This window comes from Gadus chalcogrammus, chromosome 15 (genome assembly GCF_026213295.1).
Source record: "Gadus chalcogrammus isolate NIFS_2021 chromosome 15, NIFS_Gcha_1.0, whole genome shotgun sequence".
In the NCBI taxonomy this organism is placed as follows: Eukaryota; Metazoa; Chordata; class Actinopteri; order Gadiformes; family Gadidae; genus Gadus; species Gadus chalcogrammus.
In genome coordinates, this window is record NC_079426.1 from 15,190,586 (window position 1) to 15,213,866 (window position 23,281).

Genomic DNA, 23,281 nt, shown 5'->3' on the forward strand with positions numbered 1-23,281 from the left:
CAGACACACAGTAGAGCAACTTAAAAACAACCAATAAAATAAAAGTTAGGCCGTTTGCCTTGCCACATTTTTTTAAGCATTTAAATAAGCATCAAATTCATTAAGAAAAATGTGACATCAACAATAAGATTGCCTTGTTTGTATCATTACTCATGTTAGGACTGATTTATAACAGCTTGCCAGACCACATAGCCACAATTGAAAGCCTTCTATGGAAATCAACCTTTAACCGACACACTGTAAACCAGTTCCAAAGTTGACAGTAGTAAACCGCGGCAGATGCACAACTAAGGAAACATGGTACATTCCTAGGCCATCTGGCCGTGGCCGTGGCCGTTTTCACACCGTGCTCAAATCTGCCAGTGTGAGTGAGGCCAGTCTGGCCAGGCCAGGCCAACTTGGCCACTTGGGAGAGGTGTGCTGCTACGGTACGGGCCGCCACGGTACAGATGCTAATGAGCCGACGAGCGCACACGCACGGCTACGCAACCTGAGCTGGATGACGTATAGTCCATGGGACGACCATGGACATAATAAAGGCGACGAGGCTTCTTTCCCATCAAACGGTAAACATGGCGTCAAGCGGTTCAACTGTTGGTTCATGTTGGTCCCATAGAGAAGTCGAGTGTCTGTTAGCCATTCGGGCAAACGATAAGCAACAGACTCAGCAAAGTGCGAACTGTGTTCTTTGTGTTGTTGTCCATTGTTGTTAAAACTCTGACTTGCGGCAGACTTTATTATGGTCCATGCAGCGGACACTTGGTGATGACGTGTTACGACGTGATGACGTATCATGTACAAGAGCCTACCGTGGCCAGGCCACAGTTGTGACGGCCAACAGCCACGGCACGATGGCCTAGTGCGAGTGCAGGCCAGAGAACAATGGGGCCAGTTGAGCACGGTTAGGTGTGAAAACGGCCAACGGCTACTGCCAGATGGCCTAATGTGACTGCGCCCTTACAATCCCACCTGGCAACATAGCGAAAGCAAGAGGCATTATTTTGATCAAGTCAAATCGCATCAAGGCTTCGCACAGTTTTACAGGTTTTGGGCATTTGCCAGCCATCCAAAATGAAAACATATGGGCTCCCATTACACAGAAACATTACACAGAAACCGTCACAGTAGAGCAACTTTAAAACAACCAATAAAATAAAAGTTAGGCCAATGCGTTTCCCTGGCCACATTTTTTTTAAGCATTTAAATAAGCACCAAATCCATTAAGAAAAATGTGATATCAACAATAAGATTGCCTTGTTTGTATCATTACTCAAGTTAGGACTGATTTATAACAGCTTACCAGACCACATAGCCACACATGGCCATCTGGGCTCCCATTACACAGAAACAGGTATGTGCTTGCAGGACCTAAAAGACACTGGCCTGCCGTGTCTTCCATTTGATCAGCACTCGTTTAGCATTCGATTCTGGCGGCCAGTCCATGATAACAAGAGGATGTTTACAGCAGGGCAGGCCTTCAAGTTGAAGGGGGCTTAACCCAGCGCAACATTTTGCTTGTAGCAAGCATGGCCATGATTAGATTCGCTAATTAGCCTGCTTAAATCTTTTTTCTTTTGTAGTTTTTCTTATACACGCTGTTTGGTTTGCATTGATCAGGCCTTGTAGAGAAGTGAATGGAGGGGAATGTAATCTGTGATTACCTGAAGGCAACGTGTCCAGAACTTGATTGCATAGAACATTCAAAACATTGCATAATATAGTAAAAACCTGCCCCTAGAACCAAGTTTGCTGAGCAAGCAGTATTCCCAAACAGAGGCTTGTTTCACGAGGCCACGCTATTGACGCAAGCAAAATAGCAAAATAATTAACACTAACTGGTTCCACCTGAAGAACACACAAGTCGTCACCCATCAATCATTTAAGCTGACGGTGCTGATCAGCCAAACATCTCTGTTTTCCGTCATTGTGAGGGGAAGGATGTGGGAGCGATGTGCAGGACACAGAAGCCCTGCTCCAACAGACCTCTCTGATAGCAAGGCCAGGAGAAATACATCCTCTCTTACACAAAGAGCGGCTCCTTCAAAGAAAGCACCACAATAACCATCACTTATATGATAAGCAAACTTGTATATCCATCCATACATACATAATTGAACTGTCCTATTAACTTATTATTTCGGATTCAATAGAAAACCACCCGATATGATAAAATGATTTGATTAAACGGCCTATATTCTTTCTGATCTAATTAGATTTATTGCATATATGTACACCTATAAATGTTTTTCAATGGCATCCATTCATGTCCTTTAATTCACAGCAATTGAGTTACCCTTTGAATCTACATTAGAGGATCCTCTGCATTACAGTCAGGTAGTCCTGGTCCCCACCAGGGGGGGCTGTGGTGTACCCCCACATTTGTACACTGAGGTAAATTGAAATAAATCTTAGAATTATGATTAATTATTTATATTTACGCAATTATATAATCTATATAATAATGAAGCACTTCTATGCGTTTCCAACAGGTTTGTTGTGCATGAATACAGTCGTTTCTGGGCTCGCTTGACCACCAATAAGACATTTATTTTGTCTACAAATACAATACACGAGTATGTACTTCTCAGATTAGTTCAGCAGGTAGGGCCCAAAAACTGCATTATCTCTGTGAATGTATGCATCTAAGAGGTAGAGGTCTTGTGCAAAAAGAACTGAGAACAGCCAACACAAGTAACGCACAGGTTAGTTACTCTACTCAGTAATCTCAAAGATACCTGCAATGTCACACAGAAGATGTAGACATGGCTATCAAATAGTCCCTTCCCAACGCCAAATGTAAGAAATGATATAACGACCCTGAAACTGTAAATTACAATACTAGTAATAATAGTTACTGTTTGATGAATGAGTTAAATGGTGCGTCTCCGTAGCAATTACGTTTGCAGGAGGTTTTTCAGTTTAATTTGTTTTTTTCTGTCTGTACTTCCAGGTCAGGTGTATTACACATAATCTCATCACAACAAGGTCAGAGTTGGTGAGATTTCAGTAGTTACAAAAGCAATCAGCTGGGGTCACTCATTTAAATGGCTTCCAAAAATAGATGCAAAAGATAGAAAAATAATGGGCAATGTTGCTAACATTGGTTCTATTTTAATCTTGAGGAATTTCAGAACTGCTTTAAGACGCAACTAGCAGGTTGGAACTAACAAATATAAAACATCCATGAAAAGTATGAAGCATATCGCTGTGAACAAAATATTAATAATATAATACATTTGCTTAGAATTAAAGCTAGACTCATTTTATTATTGCAACATGCAAATGCACCAGAATACTTAATTTGGCACAAATGCAACCAAAGGGGAATACCCCAGATGTCAGCGCTACAAGAGAGAGACTTGCTGATTGACGAAGTCATGCAGAATGACATCTCTCGACAGATGATTGACAGCCCCATGCTGCTTTGTCTCAGTGGGCCTATGTAGGTTTTCACCTCAGGATCTCATTCACAAAGCGCACCACCTTAATACTACCTTAGTTTGCTGTTATACCCACCTGCAAGCAGTATAAAACAAAAATATATCCTTCATAAATTCTTTGCATGATCATACAATATGAATTTGCCCGTTGCACTTTAAAGATGGACAATCAGGCGGTTTATGTAGACATATGTCTAGGTTAAATATAAGCTAAAATACTGTAGGTATTGTTAGCCTAATCCTAAAACTTCTACTGTTGGGCAGGCATCCGTAATAAGCTGTGATGTAGGTTCTGGAGAGAGAGGGGTCGAAGGGGAGACAGGAAGGGACAATAAGGAGCACAGGAACAGGACGTGGTTAGCGACAGAAAGAGATGCCAAGAACGAGAGACGGCGTCGACCTGACTAGACACGTCACGTCACGGTCACGTGACACTCAAGTGTTAACAAAAGGATCCCTTACTTTGTGTACACTAATTAAGATGAGCCCAGTCCTAGTCTCCAGGTAACGATGACAGGAAGCTCTGCCTTACACTACGTTGTACCGGCTCAACATCAGGCCATGTCCTGGCTCTCCGTACACCCAACAACTTTCCTTCACTTCTACGGCTTCAACTTTGACTCTTTCCATTACCCGTCTCTCTCTCTCTCTCTCTCTCTCTTGGTCGCCCTCTCTCTTGCCGGGCGTTATCTTGCGGCGCGCTCCTGCACGCGGCATCCTGTTCGTGGTGGGTCAGCAGGACAAACATGGTCTCCCCGTGTGACACCCAAGACATTTCACAGGCCATCACGCTTTCTGCATGGGCCCTGGTATCTTTGTAATTGGGCTCTTCCTGCTGTGGGATTAGGAATGGGTGTAGAACAAGAGTGGAAAATAAATACTAAAAGATGAGATTGAGGAATGGACGGAGGGTGAACAAAAAATGGGGGAAGGAAGAAGGGGGAAGGGAGAGTTTCCCAGTGGGTTGAGTGGAGAGGAGGGACCAATGTTAAAGCACTCGTTTAAAAAGTCTGGACCACAAAAAAAAAAAAAGTAAGTAAAAACATGGCTCATCAAAAGCCCAACTATACCCAAATCAGGGCTAGCCTTAAGAACCCCCTTTCACAATGACTCCCTGAAGCACTGACCTTCAGCGTGGGCCAGAAAGCTGGAATTCCAAAATAAGCAGGAGGGAGCAGAGGGTTTCCACAACAGAGACCTCAACTCCGGCTCATACTGAATTCCTTTCATGCTCTACCAGCAGCAGAGCTGCGCCCGGCGGTGAGCTGTGAACCCAGAGCCTGACCAGGACACAGGGCTTGCTGCGTCTCAGTCAGTCTTTGGAGGAACACCTGGTCAGGGCGACAATAATTGTGAACTGACATGTGGCTTGTTTTTGATCCAAACATCTCCCACGCAAAGTCACAATCGCTGAAAAGGTCTCCTCCTTATACTCATATAGATGGTCACTGCGGGGTTATTTTAAAGACCTTTCTTTTGTTTCGGGGTGGGGGGGGGGGATCTTGAAGGAGTTTGATGGGGCCCCATCTAGGAGTCACTCGAGCTGCTGTTTATTTTGAGGCCGGCCCTATTGAGGCAGGAGCACAACACACTTCCTGAAAGTGACGCATCAGAACGAGTGGCACGTACCTAAAAGGGAAATTACAAACTTACGCCATTTATGATACAATTTGCTAATTTCACCACCACGTTCAATACATTTTTAGGAATTGATGACTCAAAACGCTGTTGAGAAATGGCCTAGGAACAAGACGCACAACCTAGATTTCCAAGGTCAATTCAATGTGCAAGCAACCTACTTCAAAGAGACAGTTACTGGAATAGCCATATAGGTCATCACTAAGAGTTAGGCAAATACGATTCTAATTTTCTCTTCCATCTTGCGCTCCACTGAATTCTTTATGCCACCCTGGCAACAGATGAATGGTTTGGGTGATGTCGCTGGTTGCCAGGAAAAAATAACGCCACTTCCCTTGTGATCAATGCGTTCCGTTGGGAAACGTCATGTGCAAGATGTAGAAATACTTTCTTAGTCAAGGTCTATCCGTTCCCAAGTTAAACAAATGCACAGTTGGTAATCAGATGATTCTTGGGCTCCTACTGTGTTTACATTACTTTGCATATGTATACAAGTTAGTGTAGGAAATTGGAAAACTTGTTAAGTTGGTTACCAGGAATTGAGCGCAGTTGGAAATAGAGCGACCCTCAGACATCGCTGAATGGACAGGAACGCAAAGATGTGAATGGAGACCCCACAAAAGTTGGAACTAAAAAAAACACAACAATGGGTGTTGGGTTGCACCGGAGCTTTCACAAAAAATGAAACTGCCTCCCAGGGACTCAAAAACAAAGTGGGAGAAGTGTTTCAGAGCAGCCTCTTTGCCATCATTTCGCTCATACCTCTGCAAACATAGCCAAGGTCTTTGCCTTCTGGAAATAGGTGGAATCGTTTCTACAGATGGAGACGGTTGGTAACGCAGGTTAATAGGTCCGACCTATTAGGTCGGGTCCCATCAATCATCTGAACCCCCCCAGAACCCCGGCCCACCCCCAAAGGCGAGGGCCTGTCTGACTCCTGTGACCCCCCTGGCACAGAAAAGACATGGCAGGAGACTGCTCGGACATGGGAAACATTCTCATACAGACACACACACGGCACAGGATGAGGGTGTGTGAGCAGGCCGTCAGGAGAAGAGGCGTAAACAGGAATTGAGAGACAAAGTGCCGTCTAATCTCCTTTTCCAGATGCTAAACAAAAACCAAAACAGCACAAAAAGTGTTCTTCTCCCTGTTTTGTTTACCAACAGTAATAAGTGAAACCAACAGACAATGTTGGATATTGTTTTTTAAGACGGTCAACCCTTTGCCACAATGTTGCATTGCCCTTATGTTATTTGGATACAATTAGTTGAATCAACCGTTAATCGGTGAGTCAATCTTAAATTTCACAACGGTAATTAGCTGTTAATTATTGAAGTCATTGATCAAGGGGCAATGACAAACTCATACTGTTATGTTGCAGTTTAATTCAATTATTTGGTTCATGGATCATTTTAAAAAGGAATAGTTTCATTTTTGAAGGAAAAAGAGGTGAGGAAAACCTCCTGTGGTATCTCTTTGTTTGATTTTCTTAGGGCACTCCCCATGACTGCTACACCTACTTCAACAGTAACAAAGTTAATTGTGTTTGCAGGAAGCCTACATTGTAACATCAAGTGTCACACAACAGTGAACTGTTGAAAAAGAGAATGTAATATATTTTGTGTCACATGGCATTATAATTGTTGTTTTTTATCAAAACAAAGTGCTCAAATTAAATTTCCATTCATTTACATACATCACAAGTCGGTTTTAATCTTTGTTTCATAGTTCACATTTCTTTAGTTTACTGCGTCACATCGATAATTCAGCATGATTATCTGTTGAATATTCAAGATCTTTCAAAGAATAAATAAAAAAAGACATTGAAAAATTGAACGCATGTGCCAGGGCCTGCATCTTAACACTGGCGGACAAGCGCCAGACAATGGCCCTCATTTATCAAACGAGCGTACGACAGAAAACGTGCGTAAAATGGATCTACGCTCATTTCAACGTTGAGCTTGGCATTTATCAATTTGAACGTGAGCGCAGGCTGCGATGAAATCTCACGTCAGGTCTGAGCTCGTGTACGCAAGTTTTTTTGGCACAACACACGGGTATTTCACTGATGAATAGTGCAGCACAAGTAGCCCATGTTGCACATCTGTATTAATTACTAAATAAATTGGAATTAGCCCAGCCGTTCAAACAATTACAATAAAGTCAGCCCTAATTAAAAACAGTATTGCTATGAAAATAATTAGAATGGGACAGGTGAAATGTTTATTCAGCTGTCTATATAAACAGGAGCTTTGCCAAATAGGTGGTCGAGTCGCAGCGATGGCAGATCTGGCTCTGTTAGAGGACCTCAACGCACGTCTAATGCCGCTTTTCCACCGCACATGTAGCTCGACTCGACACGACACGACTCGACACGACTCGACACGGTAGCAGCGCGGTTGCTTTTCCACCGCAAATAGTACCTCCGGGACGTGGGCGGGGTCGTCTGCGCGAAAGGGCCGTGACGTATTTTTGTACGCGACGCAAACAACACCTACGTAACCCACACATGGACAGAACCCACATAACAACAATGGAGAACATCGATGCGATGGTATTCGTGTTCGTATTATTAGCTGGCATGTTGAAGAAGTGGAATATGTTGGCTGCGGCGCTACTATGGCTGTTCTATCGTTACCAGCATGGTTGCCATGTCGCTCTCGTGACTTCGTCACACTCTCTGGCCAATCAGTGGCCGGCCGTCTGCCGACGTCACCTTTTAGCATCGGCTCAGCCGCTTGGAACCTAGAGCGAGGCGGTACTAGAAAAAGCAGCCACTTGAGGTACTAGATCGCGGTGGAAACGCAAAAAAGGCGAGCTGAGTCGAGTCGAGTCGTGTCGAGCTGGTACCATGCAGTGGAAAAGCGGCATAAGACGAGAGAGAGTTTTTCGAGACCGCGCCGATTTTTTTATGGAGAGCGATGAATGGCACTTGAGTCGTTTTCGTCTCCCAAGGCATCTCCTGATGGAGCTATGCAATGCTTTGGAGCCACAGTTAAGGCGAGAAACTAGGCGTCTAAACGCAATACCTGTGCCAGTGCAGGTGTGCTCTACCTTGGGGTTTTTGGCCACCGGGACCTTTCAGCGGGAGATCGGGGACAGGTCTGGTATTTCCCAGCCAAGTATCCGAACCATGCCAGCAGTTTTGGCAGCTATACTGTCCCTCTCTGAACGTTATATTAAATTCCATACACTAACGATCAGCAAACTGGAATCAAACGGGATTTTTATGCTATTGCTATGTTTCCAAATGTGATTGGTGCGGTTGATTGTACCCATGTGCGTATGAAGCCACCATCTATTAATGATTACGCGTACATCAACCGCAAAAGCTACCATTCAGTTAATGTTCAGATTATTTGCGATGCCAGAATGTCAATCCTGAACATCGTAGCCCGATGGCCTGGGGGCACGCACGATTCTTTTATTTTCCAAAATAGCAACGTTGGGCATCGTCTACATCAGGGCGCACTACATGGTCAGAGTCATCTCGGTGAGTTACGCTGCAGTCGCACTGCACCGGCCTCCTCCCGTTTCTTGCTTGGCCGGCTTCACAGCCGCAACACGTTTTTTGGTGATGAGCTTCATGTCGGACCATTTTTTCTTCACCTTATTCGGAATTAAATAACTTTAACGGAATGCAAACAATAGCATATATGTGAAATGTTTTAAGCTGGATAACAGAAGTTGTACATTTAATTTATTATTTAATTAATTTAATTAACAAACCTCTTCCGTAGCCCGACGAACATTGGAAACAATATTCACTGCAACAGTTATTTCCTTCCATATAGCATTCTTTTGCTGGCCTTTAATGCCAGCTTTTAGGCTACCAAATAAAACCAGACGGTTCGCATCCACCAGTGACCCGAGCGTCTCCATTTGGGTCTCGGAAAAATTCCTCTATTTTACCGTTAGACGTTTCTCCATGTCGTAAAAGTTGGGGGCGAGACTTCTGAAGACGTGCTTTTATATGGGCGTGTCACGTTCATTACGATCGATCTCAGCCGCCGTATTTATCAACACCAAGATCCTTCGTACGCTGGGATTGGTGTGATACGAAGGTTTCGTAAATATCATGTGGGTCCTATCGTAAGATGAACCATGCGTTCAGATTTGCGCTCATTTCTACGTTCGTTTGATAAATGAGGGCCAATGTCACTCAGCCTCTGAACAACTATGCATTAAATTAGAAACGCTTGAAAAAACGAAAAAGCTTACTTTCTTCTTCCTTCCTGGGTCAACAGGTCAACAAAACCATTATTTGACCTTGGGTCAAGATGGGCTAAAGGGAAAATCCCAAGGGGTGCTGCCCACTAAGATATGGTTTTTGATGGCATGTATGCAACTATGCGTTCTTTGCTATAAATAATAAAATGCTGTTCAATGTTCAGCTGCATTTCTATAGTCAATATAGAGGGTACCTAGATGACTTCTGGGTGAGTGTCTGCCGTGTCCGGGGTTGTCGTGCTCTGTGCGGTTGGAAGAGCCCGGGGAAGAGAATCAGAGCTCTGAGCAAGTAAGGTAGGAGGGCTGTGGAGCTGACCAGAGGGATTTCAGGCTCTTATAGATCGAGGGCAGTTTTCATAAGAGTGGCAGCCACTTCCCGGCCCTGTCTTCCACCAATCAGATAACATGATACGTTTTAGCAGCCAATCAGATAAGAGGAGCCCATTTGCCCCATCAAGGAACCCTTCAAAAACACATTAATTGCCACATGCCTGCTTTTGAATGGTTAGCGATATCAATTGGCATGAATTTGAGCCAATTCAAAAATACATTCTAATTTCAAATAATATAAATTATTTGAAATTGTGTCTTCTGCTATATATGGCATAGGTACGGTTATAGTTAAAATCGATGCCCCCATGCCATTTGTGGACCGGAGAATCGTAACAATATAATATTTTTCATTGGCAGACAAAAAGCAGATGCCAAAGACCTCATAAAAACCCTTGTAGCATATCACTGCCAGAAATTAAAAACAAAACAATGGCAAAAAGGACTTTGAGCGCATGCACAACGAACACATCCATGTACTGCACACAAACGATTAAAACAAGCACTTTTAATGTCAGCGCGCCCAGTATTTATCTGTTTGCGAGAGCAAGTATATAGCCTGTGAGGCAAGGAGAAAATCATTTATTGAGCGGGGCACATAATGGGAAGCTGACTCACGAACCCCGTGCCCACTAACTCTTTGCTCTTGGTCTGCAAAAACTGATCAGATCTTTTTTCAGGTATCAATCACATTTATAGTTATGACGGCCATGGCTGGCTCCACCCACTTGGTACCAAAAATAATAAACACCCGTATCACAAGCTCTCGCAATCATCATCCGTGTGCACGGAAGTGTTGGTTGTGTGCGTGCAGTTGTTTTTTGCTCGCAATATTTGGCAGTTATATGCCGCAATACTTGAACACCATCATGGAAAACTAGTCTGCCAGTAGGGCTTTCACAGTACTCTGGGCCAAGTTATAATACCTTAGGTATTCAGCCAAACATACCCTTAAACCTGTAACAACTTCCTTGAACCAGGCCCACTCCTGGTGGTCTTCAGCCAAAGGATCAACTGGTACTTGCCCGAGAAGTGACTGACATAGCCAGGGCAGAGAAATCTGAGAGAGAGTGAGCTAATGAGTGGGAGATTGATTAAGTCAGCCACCTGGAGGTGTGCAAACATGCAAGGGTTACCCGTGAACGATGATGCAACGTTGAAGTACGCGGAAACCGCACTGGTCAGAGGGGGGGGGGGGTGACTACTACTTTTCTTATGAGAAGACTCCCTTACAGGGAACAAGGAAGCACAGAGTTGTTTAGTCAAGTCGGAACACCACTTGCCACCCTGCGCCTCTACCACGCACGCCCATTTAGGATTTCCACACAGTGAAGCGGCCTCTCGCCCATTCATTTGAAGCTCAGTCTTTCAGTGAAGCAAACTCCAAACCGCAACATAGGACATGTTCCAAAATAAAAATAACGCCAAGGTGCACTTGTTTGTTTAAAAAAAAGGATGTGTGTTTGTGGGGTGGATTATCGCATGCCTGTTTGCCACCATGCAAACACAGCAAGTTTCCACCTTGGACCCCACACACACACACACACACACACACACACACACACACACACACACACACACACACACACACACACACACACACACACACACACACACACACACACACACACACACACACACACACACACACACACACACACACACACAGCTAATATAAAACTGTACCCTAAAGCCTAAGCACACACATGAATGGTGCTACATGGGCAAATATATGTCTCCACGCACAAAGTGTGCCATGCTTTATGTGTGTCATTGAAATACGCACGCATGCAGCACACACCCATTCATAAACGTAATGGAAATGAGTTTCCACGACATAGAAGGACGCATGTTGAAAAACCACCTGTCGGCTGGACTGTGATTCAAATGCTACTATAGTAGCAGAAGTAAGGGTGTTAGTTAGGTTTGCTTTTGTGTAACTGTTTTTGAGTCTGACCGTTCTGTTACTTTAAATAATTGGAACTATATGCACAATCAAATTCAGATACTAGTTATTATGGAGGAAGCAAGGGTTTCACCGTAAAGGACGCCTATAGGTAGATGTGGACGTAGGGGATTGGACCCAGAGCCTTTTAGCTGAGAGTCAAACACCTTAACCACTATTCGGCTTCCTATTAACCGACCACACAGACATTTTCAGTTATCAATTCTCAGGGACTCGTGACTCTCCTGAAAATGGGTGTCCAACATACACATATTTATGCAAACAGGATCGTTTCGATTTTACCACCGCGACGCACACGCTCTAGGACACCTGGACGCTACCCATGCTTTAATTAGCGGCTACGACAGCGCTGGCCTGGGCGCCGCCACTACATCCCTTCAGTGAATGAGGCTCTGTTTTTCCGAGGTCTAGTGGAGGGCCGGAGTCCTTCCCATCCTGCCTTGAGCAAGCAGCACGAGTGTGAGGGTTATGGAACTATTTAGCAGGGCCAAGAAGACGAAAATAACCCCAGGAAGTAACCATATTTTTTCCCCCACACTCTTGAACACAGTTAAGAAAGCGCCTATGCTAATAATGTAGTTAACCAAGCGTCCTGCCCCTTTGAGTTATGGAGCCCGGGGGAAAAGATATTCCACAGAGGGCATTTCTCTCATATTAGCTTCGTCGAGAGGATAATATAAACTCACAAGGAGTTCTAGGGAGATAAAGCCCTAAACCACTGGACAGGCTCCAACTTCCTGGTTCTTCTCTCACAGACAGGACCAGGAGAGGTTAAGGGTCAGGCCAGTGAGATAAGGAGGGATTATGTTACATTTAATGTGTTCACCACAAATTACATGGAAATGAATTCCGCTAACTAATCTCAATTCTTATGCTCCGACCAAAACCTCTCAGTGACAAGTCTTACGTCATATCTCATAACTTAGCGATCCTGTTTAATCTAATTGTTGGTAACTGTGTTACAATGTCTTCCTCCCAGGGTTTATGTTAGTACCGGCGACGGTAGACAATACTGGGATGATAACAATATGATCGTGTGGACTGATGAAATATCAATCAGTCCTACTCAGTCTGCGGTCTTATTGCATACCAAACTCCATTTAGGCCTTGAACTGGTTGTTATTGACGTCTATTCAGATAAGCAATCTGTTTTATTACTCTCATAGCATTTGCATGGGAATTTCTAAATTCCCTGTCGACATTCGACATTTGTTCCAACTTGGTTCTGACGATGCACAAGTTATAACGAGTAACAAGGTTGCAGTATTGTACTTGGAAAGGACCGGTGTAATGATAGTCATAAAGTAATCTCATTCTCTTGGGTTTGATAGAGAACTCGCTTCTACACACACACAGTGAGTGAGTGAATTAAAAATCGAATTCAGTGGGTTTTCTAACCTCTAAACAAACATTTATCTTCTACTTTGTGTGTGTGTCTCTCTCACACACACACCCCCCCACACACACACACACACACACCCCCCCCCCCCCCCCCCCCCACACACACACACACACACACACACACACACACACACACACACACACACACACACACACACACACACACACACACACACACACACACACACACACACACACACACACACACACACACACACCCCCCCCACCCCCCCCCCCCACGAGCTATGTGGTGAGGGGAGGCCTGTGAAACATTAATGCAGCTATGAGGATATTCCAGATTCAGTGAGTAAGTGTAGCCTGAGCCACTCTGTACATCTACTGTCCTTCTAGGGGATATGTGAGAGTTGAACGATATCATACTAACATTAGGGTTGTTGAGGGACACCTTTGATGGGAACCAAAACTCAAATGATATGCTACAGAGCATACACACAGCCAGTCGAATATATGTTAGGTTAAGTTAGGTGTGATAAGGATAACATTGTGTGTGTTCTGGGGTACATTGCAATTGCATTTATACTTCATCTACAATAGTGTGAAAGAATTTCACAATATGAAGAAGAAGAATCATAGTGGCATTAGCAAACCCTGTGAAATGACTTGGCCAGATGACGTCTTGACACAATGACCTTGGAATCATCCACGTATTCAGCGTGTGCACAGGGCCTAGACAATAAGCATACTAAAACAACAGCTCTGCTGCTGGGAATTGGCTGGATGTGTTCATAATTAACAAACACACTCCATTGTTCACTATGAGACAGAGACGCAGACAGACAGACTGCCTCTGAACTTGGCCCATGTGGAGGGCTGCCAACAAGATAAAGAGCCATCCCCATGAAGGCTTGCAGCCACCTATAAATCAAACCATCTCTATCATCTCCCTCATTATCATTATCACCTCCGTCACCTTCATCCCACAACTGCTGCTACATTATTCTGGATGCAAAGTCACACTGTGTTGAGAAGAAGCCATGAGTCAGAAGAAAGGGACGCCCATCACAACAAAACTGCTCAGCAAGAAATTCTAACTCACCAGTCTTTCAAAGCCAGAGCGAGTGACGGCATTTGTGTGGAGAATAGAAAAAGAAAGAAATCCGTCACCAAAACAGTGGGGAGTAAATTTTCTGCCTTGGTTACCCAAACAATATTTGTTGTGTAAATTTGATTTTGCAGTGACATTTTGGAAAAAACCTGTCATGTACGACACAATTTGTCGGCTCATATCAACAGGTGAGCAGAGCAAGAAAGAGAGTCTATACGGTCTCGCTCACGTCTATTTCAGCCTTCGGACAAAAGGGAGAGGAGGGATGTTCAACTGACAACAGATAATTGCAATGCACTTCAGGGCATTATTTGGGAGACGTTAGAAGTGAGTGAAAATGTGCATCGGAACAATAAGATGGATCACTCTCACACACACACACGTTATCAATACCATTAGTGTCACACTCTCTTACATATCCACTATACTAACTAATAGACTACACAACCCCCGTTCCCTGGACTCAACTAGCAAGTCTGTGACGGATATAAAAGGACTTTACATTCAATCTCATAATTGGGAAACAGTAGTCACATTCCAGTAGTCGGGCTAGTGTGGACTTGTAGAGAGAAAATGCAGTAGGGAAGGAGTGGCCATTGCAGGTGGAGTAAGTGTGGAAGGGTGAGAGGAGCTTATGGTTGGTAGAAAGGGTCTGGTTATGTAAAGACTGCACTGCTGCATCATCCACACAAAAATGTGGGTTACATAAATAACAGCCTTCTGAAACGGCCAGCGGAGGGTTTCGAGGAATAGTCACAAAATAAATATATTTGGCATACAAACTAGTCTAGGAAAAATTGTAAAAAAAAGATAAAAACAGGGCAGACAAGGTTTAATAAAAATGCCAAAGCTGTACTCCGGGTCAGACCCTAGAAGAGGAGCAGTGTACCGTAGAAGACAGGCGACAGAGCAAGAGCTCAATATCGCCCACCCCCTGCTTCAAAGAATTCCAACGCATACCATTATTTGTCTGATGCAATGAAAAGCAGATGAACCCACACCTTAAACAATCAAACTCCAACACAAACCATTGAGCAAAGTTATGCACCTACACCACCTAACCATTGCCTCCACCCCATCCCCCACCGCATCCCTTTACTCTACCACAACCCCCACCCCCTCACCTCCAGACCTATTCCCTACAATTCCTCAAGAAGGCTTACAACGTCTGTCGAGCATGTGCAGACATGATAGAGGAGTGCTAAAGGGTAGCAAGGGTACAGGCGTGAGGAGCTACAGGCTTTAAGAACTGGATGGAACTCCCTCACCGCAATCTCCGCAACGAAGGGGGCGGGGTGTGTGGGTTGGCAGACATGGGTGCTTACTTCATTGCCTTTATGGCTGGATGACACACACACACACACACACACACACACACACACACACACACACACACACACACACACACACACACACACACACACACACACACACACACACACACACACACACACACACACACACACACACACACACACCCCTCAAGTATGATGTTTGGATGCATCACTCAGTACAAACTCAGGTTACATTTAAATCAATTGATATTTAAGATTTATCTCATGAAGCTACGGCATCCTCCTTTTCTTACCTTAGCCTTTAATGAGTGAATGGATGTTGTGAGAATGGATAAAAAGTGGATTTAAATTAACGTCCTTAATTATAACAAGGACTTTGTTCCAAAACTGACACACACACACCACTTATCCTGTATCCTGTGCCCAATTAGTCTTGCCGTTTGCTTGGAAAATATTGCAAATCCCCCACTCTATTCCAAACAACGTCATAAACTCCGAAATGCTTTCATGCGTCATTTTCAGGAGGTAAAAAAAAACATACTACATCCTAATCCCTACCAGCCAGTTACCTTGCTTGTCAAAGGTCTGCATCTGGCCTACAAAAAGATTTAAATGAAAGTTAATATTGATTGTCAGGAGCTGGATGTTCAACTTTACATTCCTATGTGCCAGTGCCTGGTGGGCCCTAACCCTAATTTGTTGGTGCAGTTGAATCCAAAAATAACTGGTTTTCAGGGTGAGAACTGAGAAAGCACACTACTTAACAGGGATTCCCTGGTTAACAAGAGGTTCCTTCAGGCTATGGCCAAAATCAGGTACAATTAGTTTTGAGTCAGCATATAACATGAACATTTAAGAGGACTAATTCTTATACTGTAAGAATTAGTCCTACTTGATGAAACTTCATATTTGGCAAACAAAATTAACCAAGGTCTGTATTTCCAACTTGATTTTTAAGTCTAGATAAAGAAGGGAAAGAGTGAGTAATGTTCCATCAATACTACTAATAATACTACTACTATTTTCCGGCATCTGGTTGAATTTTGCCTGTTTGATTAACATTCAGCCCAAGATTGTATACTACATGCGGAGTATTAATTTGCCAAACGTAAATTGAGCTGACGTTTAAAGCGGAACCATCATGTTGAATGTTGAGACAGAGTTGTTGCATATGGCCTTCACTGGCACTGATGCATGCTACACACCATTTTAATGTTGATCTATTCATGTTGAGCCGCAGCATTCACATAACAAGCTCACTCGTACGTCCTTGGCTCGGAGAATCAATAAATCAACCTCTTGGTGGAGACTGATGGCCAACACCGCTAAAGTGTTTACTACATGATGAATATTTTTCCATCAGTTCCATACGTTTCCATGTTGAGGCACAGGCTGAGAGGGATCTATTGTTGTGGCAGGATTGATGGGCCGACAGGGTTCCGTTTTCAATACTAGGTTATGCAACTTGAGTTAGGGGAGTCGATATCCAAGCCAGTGAATATGCTAAGGGTACCTTTTTGTAGGGTAGCAGAGAGAGGTGGGGCATGGAGAGGGCTCTGGCACAGGGTGCTGTGTTCTGTTCAATTGGGGTCGAGAGCTGATACTTAATTCATCACTCTAGTCTTTTTTTTTTTTTTCTCTTCTTTGAAATTCTGCTTTGGCTTCGCTGAGGGGGCGAGGGAGGGGCGGCACGGGGAACACCAAAATAGCATCATCTGATCCTTCTTTCCTAAACTTTTCCACTCCTGCAGCCACATGCTGGACGTTGACTCCAGCAGAAGCGACGGAGGGACCATAGAAAGAAGGCACTAAAATGCAGGAAAATTAAATTGTAGACATTTTTCAACCAATCCCCTCCATTTTCTCTCCCAACTCCTAATCAGGATGATTGGTGGAGAGAAAGGTGAGAACCTTCTGAACTATACGGTGATGACTGCAGTGAAAAGGTCTCATACTGCAGGTGGTTTAGGTTAAGCTTAAACCTTCTGCTGATTCCCCAAACCCCCCAAACAAAATAAATTCAGTCTGACACTAGACAGTTCATAAAGGAGGAGGTCTCGGTACTGGTGTAGAGCCTGCTAGGAACCCTCATCTCAGCCAGCTAGGATCACTCGTCTCTCAGCCATATAGTCTCAACACTCACGGCCACACACAAAGACACTCAGTAAACATCAGCCCCCGGATCACACAACGCACTCCACCCAACAGCAGCAGGACTCAAGTGACATGCAACACAGCGCTCAGATCAGAAACCAACACTGCAAACACTCCAAAGGATGTTCCGTTTCATTATTTACCGACCCTTAAAAATCTGCCTTGGCGTCAGCAGTCTATGAAAAGATGCTCTTGACGACAGGACGTGTCCTCATCTACCCGGATGAGAAACCATGAGCAGGGCCGTGGCTTCTGGGCCACTTAAGAGGGCCCTTGTCATTATTCGGGGCCTCACATGGACAGGCTTTCAGCTGGTCTTGTGCTCAGCTACTTAGGAGCCCTTTGGGAGGTGCATAATATTCCGAGCATCGCAGTGCACACAGGGACCTGACTTCAGGCCGCTCTGGGTGGAGAGGGTTTTTTGGGCTTCTCCTGCGTTTTGATCTATTTTGGCAGTGTTTAATGTGTCGGCTCACTGGGGTTTTGATCGAATCTTGTTAGAAGAGCGTACGTTGGTGGCCTGCGCTAGATAGCCATCACGAGGGAGACAAGAGGGAGGGGTAATCACGAGAAGAGGAGGGAGGAAGAGAGGATGAGGAAGATAAAAGGTAGCGCTATGGGGAGGTGGAAAGATTGTAATCATCAGAGGTGGGGCGCTAGACATAGAAGGGACCATACCCATCTATAGACTTAAGATATGGGCAGTGGCAATGTTGCCAATGAACAGACTTACTATTATTAATAACAGACTTATTATTATTATTATTATTACACATTTAAAGTACAATAAAAAGACACAGCAATTTAGGTCTTCTGCATCAAAGACAATATATGACTATGCATCATCATTCTTGCTTCATACTTGCCCTACGACCCATAACCCTAGAGTACAACATGTTCAGTTCACTCATCTACTATAAAACTGTCAATTAGCGCATAGCATCACTTTAGAACAGCAAAAATATAGACAAGCAAGAAATATAAAAAAACTGAATTTGTTTGTTTACCCAAAACTGTTTCCAGTACGGCAGCCTGAACAAATAATAAATAAAACCATGAAAAGCAAACAGTCATGAAGGCCAATAAAGACAGATATAATGTATTTGAAAATATGCTTTTGATGCGGAGAGAACAGGCCTGGTTGTTAGAACCTGAATAAAACATTCCTAGGCCACACTAGAGCCATCATTGCTTGGGGTCAAGTACAAGAAATGCGATGCACAGATATTTGTTTAGAATTTTTTGGGATATTAACATACACAAAGGTGAAAGGCCAATTAAAAGATGAGATACTTTTATTAAAACAGCATTTGCTGTCAGCACAAAAGGTTAGGACTCATACATGGATCAATCTAATGACACATTTTCACACGTTTCACATTAGAAACTTGTCATGAGTTTATCACACTGTGACCGCCAAGCTTGTTGGAAAAAGAAGCGGTTACCTTTTCTGCTGTGCTGTACATCATTCTTTCACTTTGTGCTTGTGTGCTGGCTTATGCGTTTGTGTACTTGCTTAGGGCGTTGCATGTCCGACTGAGATGTTGATGCTGATGCACTCACTGATCCATTTGTTTGGAGTTAAATTCCCTCTCATCCTATAAGGGTATATTAGACTGGTTCAGCCTCTGAGAGGCCATTAGTTGTATATAAATGTAAAAAAAACAAGGCCTGGTATGGTGAATCGGTGTCAGTGAATCAGTGTCAGATGAGCTCCAAACAGAGCAGATGTAACAACAACTGGGTGTTAGAATGAGATCCATAGGAGTAGGCACTGAGGCTGTCTGGCCAGAAGGCACCCCCCGCTGGACTGATGGTACCGACTTTACAGCTGAGCTCCCCCTATTGATCAGCCAACCGTACTACCCTCCCAGCTTACAGCCTTTGGGGGGGGGGGGGGGGGTTATAGGAATGGAAAGCAACATGCTGCAAGAATAGAAACGTTAAGTTGGATGAGAGTTTGAGTCAGTGAGAAAGTTTACTTCAACAACCATGAGCAGAAAGTCACCATCTAATTTCTCCCATGCATGTCTACACTCGAACAACAATTATGTGGTGAAAGTAGACTCATGACACCGTAGTTACACAGAATCTTGTGACAGCCGGACGACAGCTGCTCTTATCTTGTGAAAAGCAACAATAGCGATCCACAAAGATTTCATTCAACTCTCAAGTACATCATCATCAACCCCAAATAGACACACGAACTCAGAGACACGCACACAGAAAAAGTTCTGTAGATGAGCCGCTTGCCTGCTCTTAGCAAGAAAAGAGACTACTTTGAGCCCCCCGTATATTTGGTCTCGGGAATATAAATGCGGAGGGGAATACGATCCAGAAGACAAGCCGGAGCTCGGCATTCATGACAGAGGAGCTATTAATAGGTTTACTACACAGGGGAAGGGGAAACTGCTGTGATGCCGCGTTTAGGGGCCAGCAGTTCACACTGGACGGGGGCGGAGGTGGTGAAGTGTCAGGGTGGGGAGAGGGAATAGGGCTCTCTTGACTGTTGACACAACACTGAAACGGACACATCGCGTTTACACCTAAGACATTGTTGGATCAAATCCGGCAACCATGCAACCTTTGTTATAACTGGCAAGCCCTAATAACAAGAAAACTGCAAAGAGACTGTAGAGCCAAGCAAAGGTTTGACAATCTCATTCATAAAATGTGTCTGTATTCATTTCCAAATGTGATAAGTGCCACTATGATGCCCAACGCCGAGCCTACGTTGCTGTAAGCAGTGTGTCCACCAAACATCATTTAAATTCATGATGATAAAAAAAAACGTAGGCAATGACAACAAACACTTAAGATCGCTTTGCGGCATTCGTATCGCGCTCAAAGCACAACGACCACGGATATGTGAATAAAAAGCACCCCACATGTGTATTTGCATGGTGATGTGGGGGGGCCCATGCTTCGAGATCTTGCAGTAACGTGTCGAATGTGTCAAGCGATACAAACGATACATCGTATGCGTCTTCGCAACACCACGATCTTTGATACACGTTAAGATCACGACACATAGAGAACACGGCAACAACACTGCAATAACCGGGATAAGCCGGTTCAACGTTCACATCTCGCGTACGAAACCACCGCACCGGGATCATCAACACATAGCACAAGCAACTTACATCTTCAAAGAGGGAGCCGACGTTGGCTGTCACGAGCAGTATTCCCGTGCCTTGTGCAGTCAGCTTGCCTGCCATGGTTGGTCCTGTAGGTCGTACTCGTAGCTTAGTCTGAGTGTAAAATGATAGTAAACAGATAAAAGCCGGCCAATGTCCTGCTCCAACTGGTTAAAACAGTAAAAACGTGTCAGTGCAGCAAGGGTTGAGACGGCGGCTCGGTTCGCTCATATTAGCAGTGCGCGTGCATCTAACGTTCGTCGCTGGCTTGAACGTCCGCTGCGTGGATGATGCTGTTTTGATTACTTTTTCACGTTCAGGGCCATCGTAAAAGTTTCCGTTTTAATCCACCGCGACCGGTGGGCTCTGGTACATTTCAGGGGTTGTAATGTTTCCCTGGCTTTCGCTGTGAAAAAGTCTCCCTCCAAAGCACGACTGTGCCGACAGGACCATCGCCTTGATTGTTTGGAGAGCAGCACAGGCTGGAGTCCTTCACTGTCCTGACGTCATCAGCGACGGAGCTCTGCTCTTTAAAAGGCAACGCACCGAAAAACTCCGCGCGCTGTTTTCTAACCATTTCTCAATGTTTCTTAGCTATTTCCACATTATCTGGTGAAAAAGAGAATTGAGAGAATAAAATGCGTTCCAATGATGTTGTCTCACTTCCGTTCATGTTATTATTAAATCATACTCGTTGTAGGCTAATTATATCTAAATGTTAAATACAACCTAGTTAAATACAATAAACACAACCTAAACAACCCTAGTTTATTAATGAACCTAGTTCATTTTTTATAATGATTTAAAGATATATTTCTTTACTAATAACATGCATCGGATAATGTGTCTGGAAAATTGCAAAATAAAGAATATCTATAGGCTACACGGTCAGGTCATGGTTTACTGCCACCAGAAACATAATACAATAGTATTGGTTTGTAACTACTCTGAGTTCAACTCCAGTCCAACTGTTGTCACCCCAAACATGTTGCAAAGTACAGACATAACTGCACAATCACAGCGTCACCTTTGGCACAAATGGTTCTACAAATCCACACCCAGCAACGCCCATGCAATCACTCAACTCAATGATTGACATATCAGCTCAGAGAGGGTGCATTATAAAACATATATATAAAGAGTCAAGGGTCGGTTACACATTGAAAGGACTTGCGAGAGACTTTAAAGTGAGCTGAGAGATTACGGCCTACACAAGTTATTCAAAGTGCTCACAGCTGTGTCTGGCATCAGTGGAAGAAAGTCTAGAGCGTGGGTGGGTGGGTCTGTTTGTGCGTGTGTGTGTTTGTGTGTGTGTGTGTGTGAGTATGTTGCGTGCAAATGTGTGTGCGTGTGCGTGTGTGTGTGTGTGTGTGTGTGTGTGTGTGTGTGTGTGTGTGTGTGTGTTTGTGTGTGTGTGTGTGTGTGTGTGTGCGCATGTGTGTGGCTGTACAAGCGTATTAGAGGGAGAGTAGTTGAGCTGATGTTAAACACTACGTTTGTGAGTGGGAGTGTGTGATTAAGAGGTGTTGAATGTAACGACGGCTACTCCTCAGCCGTTTGAATATTAAATAATCAAATGATTACGCATAGGAAAAATAACGAAATAGCATCCACTGGGTGTTACACACACAGCTGTCGCCCTGTAGAGAGGGGTAGATTGTATGGTTGTGAAGTGAGCAGACACATCAAGAATGGTCTTCTGACTGACTGTTTATTATGACATTCAGAAAAGCATATGACAACATGGCATTCATAGAATACTGGAGTAAAGAAAGAAAGGAGTAAAGAAAGGAGTAAAGAAAGGAGTAAAGAAAGAAAGAAAGAAAGAAAGAAAGAAAGAAAGAAAGAAAGAAAGAAAGAAAGAAAGAAAGAAAGAAAGCAACAGGAAAAAGAAGAGAAGAGAACAATATCAGCACCCATAAAGGAAATACCTGGACAGGCATATAGATGACTCGGTTTAGAGATGAGCGGACGACCTTGGGATGGCGAATACAACCTTACCCGAGCGATGTGATGCCCTCCATGCTAATGAGGGCATAACATTAGCATCATCACATTAGCATATAACTCATGTCCAATGGAGAATCCCAGAATGACTTCTCCCCCTCATAACACCATCCATAGACGTGTCTCTCTGTGATGGGACCTCTGAGGTGACCCCTGCCCTGACGGAGTATGGCCCGCCCCTGAATCCACCACCCTGGAAGACCGAAATAGAGGCTAGAAAATGGATCTAAAAATAGCATGGGAAAAAAACTTGCACCAAGGACTGTGTCAGGGGGAGATAACATCACAGGTAATGTGTTCAATGTGGCGTGCGTGCGTGCGTGCGTGCGTGCGTGCGTGCGTGCGTGCGTGCGTGCGTGCGTGCGTGCGTGCGTGCGTGCGTGCGTGCGTGCGTGCGTGCGTGCGTGCGTGCGTGCGTGTGTTGTGTGTTTATGTGTGTGTGCCAGCGTGTGTGCGTGCGCGCGTGTGTGTGTGTACGTGTGTGTGGGTGTGTGTGTTTGTGTGAGTTTGTGTGAATGTGTGTGTGGAGCAAGGGAGGGGTGGTGGGGGTAGAGACAGGATATCCCACAGGGAAGGTACCGTTGGAGGTAGGAGCCAGGAGGTTTGTTTTCGTG

General features: G+C 44.2%; 1 protein-coding gene across 3 annotated transcripts in view; it reads right to left on the bottom strand.

Annotated features, from left to right (window-relative positions):
• The window catches only part of LOC130405126 (inositol polyphosphate-5-phosphatase A-like), a 130,353-nt gene extending 107,595 nt beyond the window's left edge, over positions 1-22,758 (bottom strand). For 2 of the 3 annotated variants that reach the window (XM_056610115.1, XM_056610116.1), the window contains exon 1: positions 20,667-21,169. In XM_056610115.1, coding sequence (XP_056466090.1) covers positions 20,667-20,741 — 75 coding nt within the window. In that variant the 5' untranslated portion in view covers positions 20,742-21,169. Of the gene's footprint in view, positions 1-20,666; positions 21,170-22,591 lie in introns of those variants that run through there. The other variant, XM_056610117.1, reaches the window with a different exon arrangement.
• Positions 22,759-23,281: the final 523 nt, after the last annotated feature.